The sequence below is a fragment of the Bombina bombina genome, chromosome 7, assembly GCF_027579735.1.
Source record: "Bombina bombina isolate aBomBom1 chromosome 7, aBomBom1.pri, whole genome shotgun sequence".
Classification (NCBI taxonomy): Eukaryota; Metazoa; Chordata; class Amphibia; order Anura; family Bombinatoridae; genus Bombina; species Bombina bombina.
Window position 1 is genome coordinate 471846164 of NC_069505.1, and position 15825 is coordinate 471861988.

General features: G+C 41.3%; 1 protein-coding gene across 1 annotated transcript in view; it reads right to left on the reverse strand.

The window, feature by feature from the left end:
* The window catches only part of LOC128666752 (oocyte zinc finger protein XlCOF6-like), a 278882-nt gene that overhangs the window by 210996 nt on the left and 52061 nt on the right, over positions 1–15825 (reverse strand). The window contains exon 2 of the mRNA XM_053721519.1: positions 4934–5039. Within this exon, the coding sequence (XP_053577494.1) occupies positions 4934–5011 (78 nt within the window). The 5' untranslated portion in view covers positions 5012–5039. The remainder of the gene's footprint in view (positions 1–4933; positions 5040–15825) is intronic.

The window sequence follows — 15825 nt, forward strand, 5'->3', positions numbered from 1 at the left end:
CTGTTCCATTATATTTGTCTAAGCATTACCGTTGCTAAGTTACGGTAATTTTTATTTCGCTTTTTGTTTCAGTTGGCCTGCTGGGGGTTCCGTAGTGCTGCCTCGCGCATGCGCAGTTGCGCGGAGTGAACGCTGCCGGAAGCCCGCCGTAGGCAGAGCTGGATGGTTTGCACCTGGGGTAAGAGGGGTTTTATGTATGTATATAAAGGATTTGCACTATGTTATTTGTTATGTTTGACAAAGGGGGAAACCCCGAAACGTTACAGATTGAATAAAGTCCACATCAGTGGTGAAATATAAGACCTATGAGTGCGGTCTCTGCTTCTGTTTATATATATATATATATATATATATATATATATATATATATATATATATATCATTCCCAAGAACGTAGGCACTCACTGGTCTTTAGACATAATTCATTTATTGATCCATAAAAAAGTTACATTAACATGACGTTTCGGTACATCATTGTACCTTTATCAAATGTAGCAAAGAGTAAATATTAAAACTTCCTAACTAACTTACCCATATCCACCACCTAAATACCCCTGGTATACACTGCATGCCACCAAATCTCCGTGAATGAAGTCGGCGTCTGACGTCATCAAGGTGCTTTGGACTGTGTGCCCTGTAAGATCGTAGAGCCGAAGTTGCCATAGCAACATGTAAACAAAACACGGTACATGCGGCAACGCTAGTGTAACTCTGTGCAGCTTTGTCATCTAAGAAGTATACAGCGCTGAATGTATGTAATGTGAAGCACATCCCCATGTATTACATCAGAGTAAAAATACCCATATGTCTGTAATATTAGATCCAGCACTTACATAGCAGCGCAGTATCCCAGAAAAATGACAAAGTAAAAAACTATAAAAATTAACTATGTACATATGTGTATCAATGCAACATTGCTATGAATCCTAAAAACTGTAATAGATCTGTGTTTAGTTATATGTCATAGCATCAGATGACAGTATCTAGTTACATGTATAGGTGAAACCACCAGCTTACATTCATACCTAATTGTCATATGGTAGAAACATAGGAACCAAAGTGAGAGCCATTATGAACCATGTTGAAGTCCATATAACCAGCTGAGCGTTGCAAGATGATATGTTGACCTACATGATGATGACATACTGGTCACCATGGATGTGGACAGCCTCTACACGGTTATACCTCACATTGAGGGTGTGGAGGCTGTCAGGTCCATGGTGACTGGTAATGTATTTTACAATGGTCCACCCATTGAATTTCTTTGTGAGATGTTGACGTGTTGCCTTGAGAAAAATTATTTTAAATTTGAATGTGACTATTTTCTACAGATTGCTGGTACGGCCATGGGTTCGAATGTGGCACCCACTTATGCAAATCTCTACATGGCGTGGTACGAGCGTGAACTGATGCGGCCATATGAGAATATTAACATCAAGTACTACACGCGGTATATAGATGATGTGTTTTTGGTGTGGAGAGGTGGTGAATCTGCATTGCTTGAGTGGGTGTCACATTTGAACTCCATGGCCAGTCCTATTAGATTTAAACTGGAATACAGTGTAGCATCTGTACATTTCTTGGATCTCACTATTTTTAAGGTTGATGCAGAGGGTGTAACTCGATTTGGCACTTCTCTCTATACTAAGCCAACAGACCGCAATTCCTTGTTGGATGCGAGGAGTTTTCGCCCTTTGCACCAAAAGAAGGGGATTCTTACCTCCCAACTCACTAGTGTCATCAGGAACAACAGTGAGTTGCCTATGATGCAACAACAGCTCGAGGAGATGAATGCCAAACTAGTGGAGAGGGGCTATGCCAAGGAGATGGTCAAAAAGGCACAGGATGACCTCATGGATCCTACCAAGTCAGGAAGGATGAAACGTTCAACAAAACTTGACCCTGAACAGATCAATATGGTTACCACATATACACCAAGCTCCAGACATCTTACTGAGGCGGTCCGGAGACACTGGCCAGTTATAAGCTGTGATCCTACGCTACCATTCGAGAGGGTCGCTGCCCCCAGAATAGCATACCGAAGAACAAGTAATCTAAGGGATATATTGGTCAAATCAGACCCGGTGAAAAACTACAAGAAGGATACTTGGCTCAAGCCCACTAAGATGGGCTGTTTTCCCTGTTCGGGATGTGTCACTTGTAATGGTATGCTTAGGGGCAATTCTTTCCAGCACCCTCACAACAAATATAGGTTTGTCATCAGGCATCGTTTAACATGCACTAGTACATATGTAGTGTATATGATCATTTGCCCATGTTCCAGTGTCTATATTGGCAAAACCGTAACAACTTTCCGTGAACGCATGGCGAATCATCGATGTGCGATACGTGAGGCCCTTCGCACTGGTGAATCTGATCAACCAGTAGCAAGGCACTGCCTTCAGCACAAACATGCGGTCTCCAGCTTACGCACGATGCTTATTGATCACATACCCCCTGCCAAGAGGCGGTGATAGAGGAAATCTCCTGCTTCAATGTGAAACCAAGTGGATCTATAGACTGAATACCATCTTTCCTTATGGCCTTAATACCGCTCTGGACTTTAGTCCTTTCTATTGAAATATCACACATTTGTGCAATAATAAATCTACGATCACATTCAGCTGGTTATATGGACTTCAACATGGTTCATAATGGCTCTCACTTTGGTTCCAATGTTTCTACCATATGACAATTAGGTATGAATGTAAGTTGGTGGTTTCACCTATACATGTAACTAGATACTGTCATCTGATGCTATGACATATAACTAAACACAGATCTATTACAGTTTTTAGGATTGATAGCAATGTTGCATTGATACACATATGTACATAGTTAATTTTTATAGTTTTTTTACTATGTCATTTTTCTGGGATACTGCGCTGCTATGTAAGTGCTGGATCTAATATTACAGACATATGGGTATTTTTACTCTGATGTAATACATGGGGATGTGCTTCACATTACATACATTCAGCGCTGTATACTTCTTAGATGACAAAGCTGCACAGAGTTACACTAGCGTTGCCGCATGTACCGTGTTTTGTTTACATGTTGCTATGGCAACTTCAGCTCTACGATCTTACAGGGCGCACAGTCCAAAGCGCCTTGATGACGTCAGACGCCGACTTCATTCACGGAGATTTGGCGGCATGCAGTGTATACCAGGGGTATTTAGGTGGTGGATATGGGTAAGTTAGTTAGGAAGTTTTAATATTTACTCTTTGCTACATTTGATAAAGGTACAATAATGTACCGAAACGTCATGTTAATGTAACTTTTTTCTATGGATCAATAAATGAATTATGTCTAAAGACCAGTGAGTGCCTACGTTCTTGGGAAGGATACACATTATTGGTTTGTAGTGCACCTTGGCGGCTGGATCAAGTAAGATAGTGCTGTCCTTAACTTGGACTGTGTATATATATATATATATATACACACACACACACACATATACATACATAAGTATATATATATATATATATATATATATATATATATATATATATATATATACACACACACACACACATATACACATACACACATATATACATATATACACATATATATATATATATATATATATATATATACACACACACACACACACACACACACACACATACATACACACATATATACAGACACACACACATATATACAGACACACACACATATATACAGACACACACACATACATACACACATACACACACATTTATTAAAGAAGAAAAAAATCTGGTTTTCTAAAAGTATTTTGGTTGGCTCCTAGACTTAAAATAAATTTGTTAAGCCCTGACTTAACTTTTTTTTAATGTGCTGTTACCTTGTACCACACTGGAGTTCAGGAAGGGGGAGGAAATTGACACACATACACATACGCACATACATACACATACACACAGATGCATATACACACACAGAGACACACACACACACATACAGATACACACACACACAAACACAGAGATACACACACAGATTATATCTATCTATCTATCTATCTATATATATATATATATTATTTTTTTTTTATTTTTTTTTTATTTATTTATTTTTTTAAGTGACATTGACTGGAGGATTTTTGGAGGTTTTTTTTTTTAAGGTGCACTTGGTTTCTGTTTTATCATTTCACTTCTGTATATAATTGGCACATAATATTGAGGTGCTGAATTCCAAAAGTTTATATTTATGTCCCTCATGTATTGTCAATTCCTTATCTAGACATCTTCTTTTAAAGGGGCATCCCATTCCTATATGAGCTAAGGAGAACTTTACATTTTACATGTTTACACTTTACCTAACTAGCAATCTTTTATAGGTATCTACTTTAATATCGTCCCACCCTTTACAATTCATTTTGACCATATCCATCACGTCTCTGAACAACTTACATATTGCTGATGAATAAGTGTTGAGAAATTACCAACATGCACAAGAAACTAGTGTAATTATTATCCAATCAACGCTCTAGCCGTACAGCACTTATTTTGTACTGGAGAACAGTTCAAACCATTAGCTAACAAAAACTATGAGTTTTGAAGTGGGCAGCCTGAGCGCAGATGATTAGAATGGCACGGCTAGATTAAAAAGTAAGTTACAGCGAATATTTATTAGACGTGATCAAGTAAAGTCCTTGTAAAATGTCACTTAGATTCAGATTTTAAACCATGTAAAGTTTAGCATCACTTTAAGAAGGCATGATATTAGTAGGCGTCTGGAGAAACTCAGGCAGCCAGGCAGCCACGGCAGCACCTTCTACCAAGTCCCTATTGCTATATGCTGTGTCTGTTCCATTGCTGCCTGTTCAAAGAACAGAGAGCTACATTATACCCAAGAGCATCTGTCACCTATTTTTGCTTAGCAACTAATACACATAATCACAGCAGGAGGTTACCGTGGTGACGTTATGGTGTTTTCTCACCTCTCCCGTCAGCAGGTAGAGAATCTCCAGGATGTGATTCAGGATCCGCTCAGGCAGCTTCTTCTTCATCTTGTTCATGGTCAGTGATATTGTGTAACACTGAGACCTGCAGCAGTGGCACATACATGTCAGAGATTAAGAGATTATATATACTTGAACCTATACATATATGCACACATACATCATACACGCACTCACAACTGATGACAAAACAAAATTTATGCTTACCTGAAAAATGTCTTTCTTTCTTGACACTGTGAGTCAACGGATCATCTAATTACTATTGGGAATATCACTCCTGCCCAGCAGGAGGCGGCAAAGAGCACCACAGCAAAGCTGTTAAATATCACCTCCCTTCCCTCCAACCCCAGTCATTTGACCGAAGGAGAGAAAGGAAGCAACAAGGTGCAGAGGTGTCTAAGGTTTATAACATAACAAAAAAAACGGTCTTAAAAAACAGGGCGGGCCGTGGACTCACCGTGTCAAGAAATAAATAAATTTATCAGGTAAGCATAAATTTTGTTTTCTTTCTAATGACACGGTGAGTCCATGGAAGGATCATCTAATTACTATTGGGAACCAATACCCAAACTAGAAGACACAGATGATAAGGGAGGGATAAGACAGGGAACCTAAATGGAAGGCACCACTGCTTGAAGAACCTTTCTCCCAAAATAAGCCTCAGCCGAGGAAAAAGTATCAAACTTATAGAATTTTGAAAAAGTGTGAAGAGAGGACCAAGTTGCAGCCTTGCAAATCTGTTCCACAGAAGCTTCATTTTTGAATGCCCAAGAAGAGGAAACAGCTCTCGTAGAATGAGCCGTAACTCTCTCAGGAGGCTGCTGTCCAGCAGTTTCATAGGTCAAGCGAATTATACTCTTCAGTCACAAAGAAAGAGAAGTAGCCGTAGCTTTCTGGCCTTACGTTTCCCACAGAAAACCACAAACAGAGCAGAAGACTGACGAAAATCCTTAGTCGCCTGTAAATAGAATTTCAATGCATGCACCATGTCTAGGTTGTGCAGCAGACGTTCCTTATGAGAAGAAGGGTAAGGACATAAAGAAGGAACAACAATCTCCTGATTAATGTTCCGATCTGAAACCACTTTAGTGAGAAACCCTAACTTAGTACGCAAAACTACCTTATCCGAATGAAAAATAAGGTAAGGAGACTCATACTGTAATGCCGAGAGCTCTGAAACTCTATAAACAGATGAAATAGCAACAAGAAACAAAACCTTCCAAGATAACAATTTAATATCTAAGGAATGCATAGGTTTAAACGGGGCCTGCTGAAGAACAAGGTTAAGACTCCAGGGAGGAATCCTCGGTTTAAACACAGGCCTGATTCTGACCAAGGCCTAACAGAACGATTGCACATCTGGTACATCCGCCAGACGTTTATGTAACAAAATAGACAAGGCAGATATTTGACCCTTAAGGAACTTTCCGATAAACCCTTCTCCAAACCCTCTTGGAGAAAAGACAAAATTCTAGGAATCTGAACTTCACACCAATGTAGATATTTACACCATATCTTATAGTAAATCTTCCTGGTGACAGGCTTACAAGCCTGAATCATGGTCTCAATGACCGACTCAGAAAAACCATGCTTAGATAAGATCAAGCGTTCAATCTCCAAGCAGTCAGCTTCAGAGAAACTAGATTTGGGTGAAGGAAGGGACCTTGAAGTAGAAGGTCCTTCTTGAGTGGAAGTCTCCAAGGAGGGAGAGATGACATCTCCACTAGATCTGCATACCAGATCCTGCGAGGCTATGCCGGTGCAATGAGGATCACCAATGCCCTCTCCTATTTGATTCGAGCAATGACCTGAGGAAGGACAGCGAACGGAGGAAATAGATATGCAGGACTGAAATAACAAGGGACTGCCAGAGCATCTATCAGTACAGCCTGAGGATCCCTTGACCTCGACCCGTACCTCGGGAGCTTGGCATTCTGCCGAGATGCCATGAGATCCAGTTCCGGTTGTCCCCATTTGAGAATCAAGCTGGAAAACACTTCCGGATGGAGTTTCCACTCCCCCGGGTGAAATGTCTGTCTGCTCAGAAAATCCGCTTCCCAGTTATCCAGTCCTGGAATGTGTATCGCAGACAGACAGCAGTTGTGGGTCTCCGCCCACTAAATAATCTTGGCTACCTCTGTCATGGCCAAGGAACTCAGAGTTCCCCCCTGATAGTTGATGTAAGCCACTGAAGTTATGTTGTCCGACTGGAACCTGATAAACCGGGCCGAAGCTAACTGAGGCAAGGCCAGAAGAGCACTGAAGATTGCTCTCAGCTACAGAATGTTTATGGGTAGAACAGACTCCTTCTGAGTCCATGTCCCCCGAGCCTTTAGAGAGCCCCAGACTGCTCCCCATCCCAGCAGGCTGGCATCAGCACAATCACCCAGGAGGGTCTGCGGAAGCAGGTTCCCTGGGAGAGATGATCCCAAAACAAACACCAAAGAAGAGAATCCCTTGTCTCCTGATCCAGATGTAATCGTTGAGACAGATCCGCATAATCTCTGTTCCACTGTCTGAGCATGCATAACTACAGATGTCTGAGGTGGAAACGGGGAAACGGAATTAGGTCCATGGCAGCTACCCTCAGACCGATCACCTCCATACATTGAGCCACTGATGGCCGAGGAGAGGACTGAAGCGCCAGACAAGAATCGAAAATCTTTGATTTTCTGACCTCTGTCAGAAATATTTTCATTGATAGGGAATCTATTATGGTTCCCAAGAACACTACCCATGTTAAGGAACTCTTTTACAAATTCACCTTCCATCCGTGAGATCGCAGGAAGGATAACAACATCTCTGTGTGGGAGTTTGCTTGTTGAAACGACGGCGCCTGAACCAAAATGTCGTCCAGATAAGGCGCCACTGCAATGCCCCGCAACCAGAGCACCGCCAACAGGAATCCCAGAACCTTTGAAAACATTCTGGGAGCTGTGGCGAGGCTGAATAGGAGAGCCACAAACTGGAAGTGTTTGTCTAGAAATGCGAACCTCAGAAACTTGTGATGATCCCTGTGGATGGGAACATGCAGATACGCGTCCTTTAAATCTACCGCTGTCATAAATTGACCCTCTTGAACCAAGGGAAGAATGGAACGAATAGTTTCCATCTTGAAGGACGGTACTCTGAGGGATTTGTTTAGACTTTTGAGATCTAAAATTGGTCTGAAAGTTCCCTCTTTTTTGGGAACCACAAACGGATTGGAGTAAAATCCCAGACTCTGTTCCTGCATTGGAACAGGAACTATCACTACCAGGTTGAAAAGGTCCCGAACACAGTGTAAGAACGCCTCTCTTTTTATCTGGTCTACAGATAATCTTGAGAGCAGAAACCTGCCACTGGGAGGAAATGTCTTGAACTCTAGTTTGTATCCCTGGGACACGATGTCCACCGCCCAGGGATTCTGAACATCCCGAACCCAAGCCTGAGCGAAGAAAGACCCTGGGGCAGGCCCTTCATGCTGACTTTGAGTCATTAACGGGCTTCTTAGATTGCTTTCCCTTGTTCCATGACTGGTTGGGCCTCCAGGAAGGCTTGAACTGTTCCTGCTTGGTAGGAGGGAGAGGAAGGCTTACCCTTGAAGTTTCGAAAGGAACGAAAATTACTCTGACGTCCCTTCTGCTTATTCCTCTTATCTTGAGGGAGGAAATTACCCTTTTCTCCTGTAATGTCAGAAATAATTTCCGCCAATCCCGGCCCAAACAAGGTCTTACCCTTGTAAGGAATTGCCAAAAGCTTAGACTTAGATGACACATCAGCAGAACAGGATTTTAACCATAAAGCTCTGCGGGCCAGAAATGTTTGCTCTCAGCTTGATAACCTGTAGGGAAGCATCAGTAATAAAGGAATTGGCCAACTTAAGGGCCTTGATCCTATCCTGGATCTCTTCAAGGGGAGTGTCTGTCCGAATAGAATTAAACAACTCATAAAACCAGTATGCCGCTGCACTAGTGACGGTACCAATACACACCACAGGTTGCCATTGTAAACCCTGGTGTACATACATCTTCTTGAGCAACCCCTCCAACTTCTTATCCATAGGATCTTTAAAGGAACAGCTATCCTCTATGGGAATAGTGGTCCTCTTAGCTAAAGTGGAAATTGCCCCTTCCACCTTGGGGACCGTCTACCAAGATTCCTTGATAGAGTCTGCAATAGGAAACATCTTCTTAAAAATAGGAGATGGAGAAAAAGGGATACCCTGTCTCTCCCATTCCCTAGCAATAATCTCTGTAGCCCGATCTGGTACAGGAAAAACCTCCACCATGGAAGGAGCATCAAAATACTTGTTAAGCTTACTAGACTTCTTAGGATTGACTACGATAGTAGTGTCGGAGTCGTCCAAGGTAGCCAAAACCTCCTTAAGTAACAAAGAGAGGTGTTCTAGCTTAAACCTGAAGGATACAACTTCAGTATCAGAAGAAGGAATTACACTGTCTGAGTCAGAGATTTCACCCTCAGATGCTACCGAAGTAGCTTCCTCCTCAGATTTCTGGGAGGGAACATTCGAAATAGCCACGACTGTGTCAGAAACCTTACTCACTGATTCTTTACATTTTCTCTTGCGCTTTCCCTGCAGCATGAGAAAAGCAGACAACGCATCAGATATCGCAGAGGACATGAGGGAAGCAATGTCTTGCAACGTAACTCAAGGCGGAGTATGAGAGGAAGCGCAGGGCACTGCATGTGTGGATGATAAAATTTGGGACACTTGAGGAGAAAGCTGCGGCATATCTTGAACATTGTCAAAAGACTCCTGAACAGCATCCGCCTTAGACAATGTTGGCTCAGAAAAAAGTCTATTGCTGTAATTTAAAGTTCTCTCAATACATGAGGAACAGAAAGGGATTGGTGGTTCCACATTAGCATCAAAACACAAAGAGCATGTAACATCCTGCAGGGCCTCTTGGTCCATCTTTATTCACAAATAAACAAAATAGATAAATAAACTGATTTTTTAATTAGAAATTACCACACAAAAAAAACATTACTGTTTCTTTAAATATTAAAACGAAACTGTCACAAAAACACTCCGGACAACCTCTACACCTCAGCTTAGCTTTGCTGAGGTGCTTACCTGCCTAACTGACAACGGAGTGAATATTCTGCTAGATAATCCGGACCCAACTTCTATATGTTGTAAATTGCAGTCCGGTAACCGTAACCACTGCTAACAACTGCAACAAAGCTATCTACGCTCCGGAACACAGGAAGCGTATGAGGAAAAGGCGTGCGCAACAGAAAACTGCCGCCTCAGCTAACCCCGCCCATCGTGGGTGTTACAAAATTAACCTCCGGTCGACTAAATGTATTCTAAAGCCGCCGGGAGTAAGATAAAAATTAAAACACCACCTCTGAGCCTAAGTCTCCTTGTCCCCAGTGCCTGCTATTACTGCCAATAATAACATGATCCCCTAAGCAATAGGAGAATGTCTCATGTCCCATAAACTAATTTTAAAGTGCCATATGTTCCCAGAAAAATAAACTCAGCACTTACCTTGAGAAATCTGCCAGGCAGCAAGGCAACTCACTAGGTTTGAGAGGCCAGTTCCCTGTGTAAGAAAAACAAAGACTGAGCAATCTTACTCAGGCTTTCAAAGTTAGGGCAGCATAAAATACATGGGAGGCGCAATGAGGATTGTACCCCACAAGTTCCCATTGCTTAAAAGCCACCACTGGTCTACTGAAGAGACTGACATGGACTACGGCTACACCCCAGGACAAAGCTTGCACTGCTGAAAAATAACAAAATCTTGATTGAAGAATCTTTTACTAACACCTAACTTTACCACTTCCTTGCTCTTAACGTAGGCAAAGAGAATGCCTGGGGTTGGAGGGAAGGGAGGTGATATTTAACAGCTTTGCTGTGGTGCTCTTTGCCGCCTCCTGCTGGGCAGGAGTAATATTCCAAATAGTAATTAGATGATCCGTGGAATCACCGTGCCATTAGAAAGAAATACTGTTTTTGTTTAAAGAGCCAGTGAACACCATGTAATTACAAGACATTTCTCTTGGGTTGCTATAGAATAATAACACGATCAGTCAAGTCTTAAATGTTTTAAAAACACATTAAAATGATAGAAAGGACAAAAATGAAATGTGCATGGTTCCATTTCAATTTGAGTAGTTATTACTGTATTTCTGCAGAATACGCACATATCCTGTGAGGGCCGTGCACCAGCATTCATACACAACAACCTCTAAGAGAGCTGTGGTGTGTGTTGCTTCTGAAGACATCATTTGTGTCATACCAGCCACTGCTGACTCTCTGAGAAGGTGTTGTGTATGAATGCTGGTGCACGGCCCTCACAGCATATGTGCATATGCTACAGAAAACCACTAATAACTTTTACTTGTGGCATATTTGCTAATGGAAGGATATTACAAAGATGTTTATATTTCACATTGAAATGCAGCCATGGACATTTAATTTTTGAACTTTCTATCACTTTGAAACCCTTTTTACCCAACCACCATTTGACTTATTTGGAGGAGCGAATCTAGGCTTTAGTCCACAGATAATAAGGCAACCGCCGGTTATAATGCTACTATAGAGTGCATTGTTCTACCATTATTATCTAATAAAGCCACTTAGAGAAAAGGTATATAGAGCAGGATTAGCTTTAAGAAGTCAGCAGGGTGCAGTTTAGGTTCTGGGAATTAGAAATTGCTCAATTTACAGGGCTGAGTTACATGAAAGGGGGGCAAAATAAATAATGACCGCATATTGCAAAGCTGTTTCATTTTGTATAAATCTTAAGGTATTTACTTTCCCTTTAACCCCAGTAAGAAATTGGAGTGGGGGGGGCTGAGAAGTTGAGACTGGGGTTTTGTTTGAGTAAAAGAGAGGGAGGCTGAGATTGTCATACACATAAATACATAAGTAAAAGAAAAGTACAGAGCTAATTTTATATTATTAAGAGTCTCAATCCATCCCCGTACCTTATATACATATATTACAGATATATAACATTATAGAAAGGCTTCCTCTGCCTCACACATACACACTGCCCCTTCCCAGTACCTTATATACAGATATATAATATTATAGAAAGATTCCCTCTGTATCACACACACAGCCCCCTCTCCAGTGCTTTATATACAGATATATATTATAGATAGATTCCCTCTGTATCACACACACACAGCCCCCTCCCCAGTGCTTTATATACAGATATACAGAGGGAATCTATCTATAATATTATATATCTGTATATAAAGCACTGGAGAGTGGGCTGTGTGTGTGATACAGAGGGAATCTATAATTTTATATATCTGTATATAAAGCACTGGAGAGGGGGCTGTGTGTGTGATACAGAGGGAATCTATATATAATATTATATATCTGTATATAAAGCACTGGAGAGGGGGCTGTGTGTGTGATACAGAGGGAATCTATAATATTATATATCTGTATATAAAGCACTGGAGAGGGGGCTGTGTGTGTGATACAGAGAGAATCTATCTATAATATTATATATCTGTATATAAAGCACTGGAGAGGGGCTGTGTGTGACACAGAGGGAATCTATCTATAATATTATATAACACACAGCCCCCTCTCCAGTACCTTATATACAGATATATAATATTATAGATAGATTCCCTCTGTATCACACACACAGCCCCCTCTCCAGTGCTTTATATAAAGATATATAATATTATAGATTCCCTCTGTATAACACACCCAGCCCCCTCTCCAGTGCTTTATATACAGATATATAATATTATAGATAGATTCCCTCTGTGTCACACACACAGCCCCTCTCCAGTGCTTTATATACAGATATATAATATTATAGATTCTCTCTGTATCACACACACAGCCCCCTCTCCAGTGCTTTATATACATATATATAATATTATAGATTCCCTCTGTATCACACACACAGCCCCCTCTCCAGTGCTTTATATACAGATATATAATATTATATATAGATTCCCTCTGTATCACACACACAGCCCCCTCTCCAGTGCTTTATATACAGATATATAAAATTATAGATTCCCTCTGTATCACACACACAGCCCACTCTCCAGTGCTTTATATACAGATATATAATATTATAGAGAGATTCCCTCTGTATCGCACACACAGCCTCCTCTCCAGTGCTTTATATACAGATATATAATATTATAGAGAGATTCCCTCAGTATCGCACACACAGCCTCCTCTCCAGTGCTTTATATATAGATATATAATATTATAGATACATTCCTCTGTATCACACACACAGCCCCCTCTCCAGTGCTTTATATACAGATATATAATATTATAGATACATTCCTCTGTATCACACACACAGCCCCCTCTTCAGTGCTTTATATACATATATATAATATTATAGATTCCATCTGTATCACACACACAGCCCCCTCTCCAGTGCTTTATAAACAGATATATAATATTATAGCTTCCCTCTGTATCACACACACAGCCCCCTCTCCAGTACTTTATATACAGATATATAATATTATAGCTAGATTCCCTCTGTATCACACACACACAGTCCCCTCTCCAGTGCTTTATATACAGATATATAATATTATAGATTCCCTCTGTATCACTCACACAGCCCCTCTCCAGTGCTTTATATACAGATATATAATATTATAGATATATTCCCTATGTATCACACGCACAGCCCCTCTCCAGTGCTTTATATACAGATATATAATATTATAGATTCCCTCTGTATCACACACACACAGCCCCTCTCCAGTGCTTTATATACAGATATATAATATTATAGATACATTCCCTCTGTATCACACACACAGCCCCCTCTCCAGTACTTTATATACAGATATATAATATTATAGATTCCCTCTGTATCACACACACAGCCCACTCTCCAGTGCTTTATATACAGATATATAATATTATATATAGATTCCCTCTGTATCACACACACAGCCCCCTCTCCAGTGCTTTATATACAGATATATAAAAACATAATTTATGCTTACCTGATAAATTCCTTTCTCCTGTAGTGTGGTCAGTCCACGGGTCATCATTACTTCTGGGATATTAACTCCTCCCCAACAGGAAGTGCAAGAGGATCACCCAGCAGAGCTGCTATATAGCTCCTCCCCTCTACGTCACACCCAGTCATTCGACCAAGAACCAACGAGAAAGGAGAAGCTAAAGGGTGCAGTGGTGACTGGAGTATAATTTAAAAATTTAGACCTGCCATAAAAAACAGGGCGGGCCGTGGACTGACCACACTACAGGAGAAAGGAATTTATCAGGTAAGCATAAATTATGTTTTCTCCTGTTAAGTGTGGTCAGTCCACGGGTCATCATTACTTCTGGGATACCAATACCAAAGCTAAAGTACACGGATGACGGGAGTGACAGGCAGGATCTTTATACGGAAGGAACCACTGCCTGAAGAACCTTTCTCCCAAAAATAGCCTCCGAAGAAGCAAAAGTGTCAAATTTGTAAAATTTGGAAAAAGTATGAAGCGAAGACCAAGTTGCAGCCTTGCAAATCTGTTCAACAGAGGCCTCATTCTTAAAGGCCCAAGTGGAAGCCACAGCTCTAGTGGAGTGAGCTGTAATTCTTTCAGGAGGCTGCTGTCCAGCAGTCTCATAAGCTAAACGTATTATGCTACGAAGCCAAAAAGAGAGAGAGGTAGCAGAAGCTTTTTGACCTCTCCTCTGACCAGAATAAACGACAAACAGGGAAGACGTTTGTCGAAAATCTTTAGTTGCCTGTAAATAAAATTTCAGGGCACGAACTACATCCAGATTGTGTAGAAGTCGTTCCTTCTTTGAAGAAGGATTTGGACACAAGGATGGAACAACAATCTCTTGATTGATATTCCTGTTAGTGACTACCTTAGGTAAGAACCCAGGTTTAGTACGCAGAACTACCTTGTCTGAGTGAAAAATCAGATAAGGAGAATCACAATGTAAGGCTGATAACTCAGAGACTCTTCGAGCCGAGGAAATAGCCATTAAAAACAGAACTTTCCAAGATAACAATTTTATATCAATGGAATGAAGGGGTTCAAACGGAACACCCTGTAAAACGCTAAGAACTAAGTTTAAACTCCATGGCGGAGCAACAGTTTTAAACACAGGCTTAATCCTGGCCAAAGCCTGACAAAAAGCCTGAACGTCTGGAACTTCTGACAGACGTTTGTGTAACAGAATGGACAGAGCTGAGATCTGTCCCTTTAAGGAACTAGCGGATAAACCCTTTTCTAAACCTTCTTGTAGAAAAGACAATATCCTAGGAATCCTAACCTTACTCCAAGAGTAACCTTTGGATTCGCACCAATATAGGTATTTACGCCATATTTTATGGTAAATCTTTCTGGTAACAGGCTTCCTAGCCTGTATTAAGGTATCAATTACTGACTCAGAAAATCCACGTTTTGATAAAATCAAGCGTTCAATTTCCAGGCAGTCAGCTTCAGAGAAATTAGATTTTGATGTTTGAAGGGACCCTGAATCAGAAGGTCCTGTCTCAGAGGCAGAGACCAAGGTGGACAGGATGACATGTCCACTAGATCTGCATACCAGGTCCTGCGTGGCCACGCAGGCGCTATTAAAATCACCGATGCTCTCTCCTGTTTGATCCTGGCAATCAATCGAGGAAGCATCGGGAAGGGTGGAAACACATAAGCCCTCCCGAAGGTCCAAGGTGCTGTTAAAGCAACTACCAGGGCCGCTCCCGGATCCCTGGATCTGGACCCGTAACAAGGAAGCTTGGCGTTCTGTCGAGACGCCATGAGATCTATTTCTGGTTTGCCCCAACGTCGAAGTATTTGGGCAAAGACCTCCGGATGAAGTTCCCACTCCCCCGGATGAAAAGTCTGACGACTTAGAAAATCCGCCTCCCAGTTCTCCACTCCCG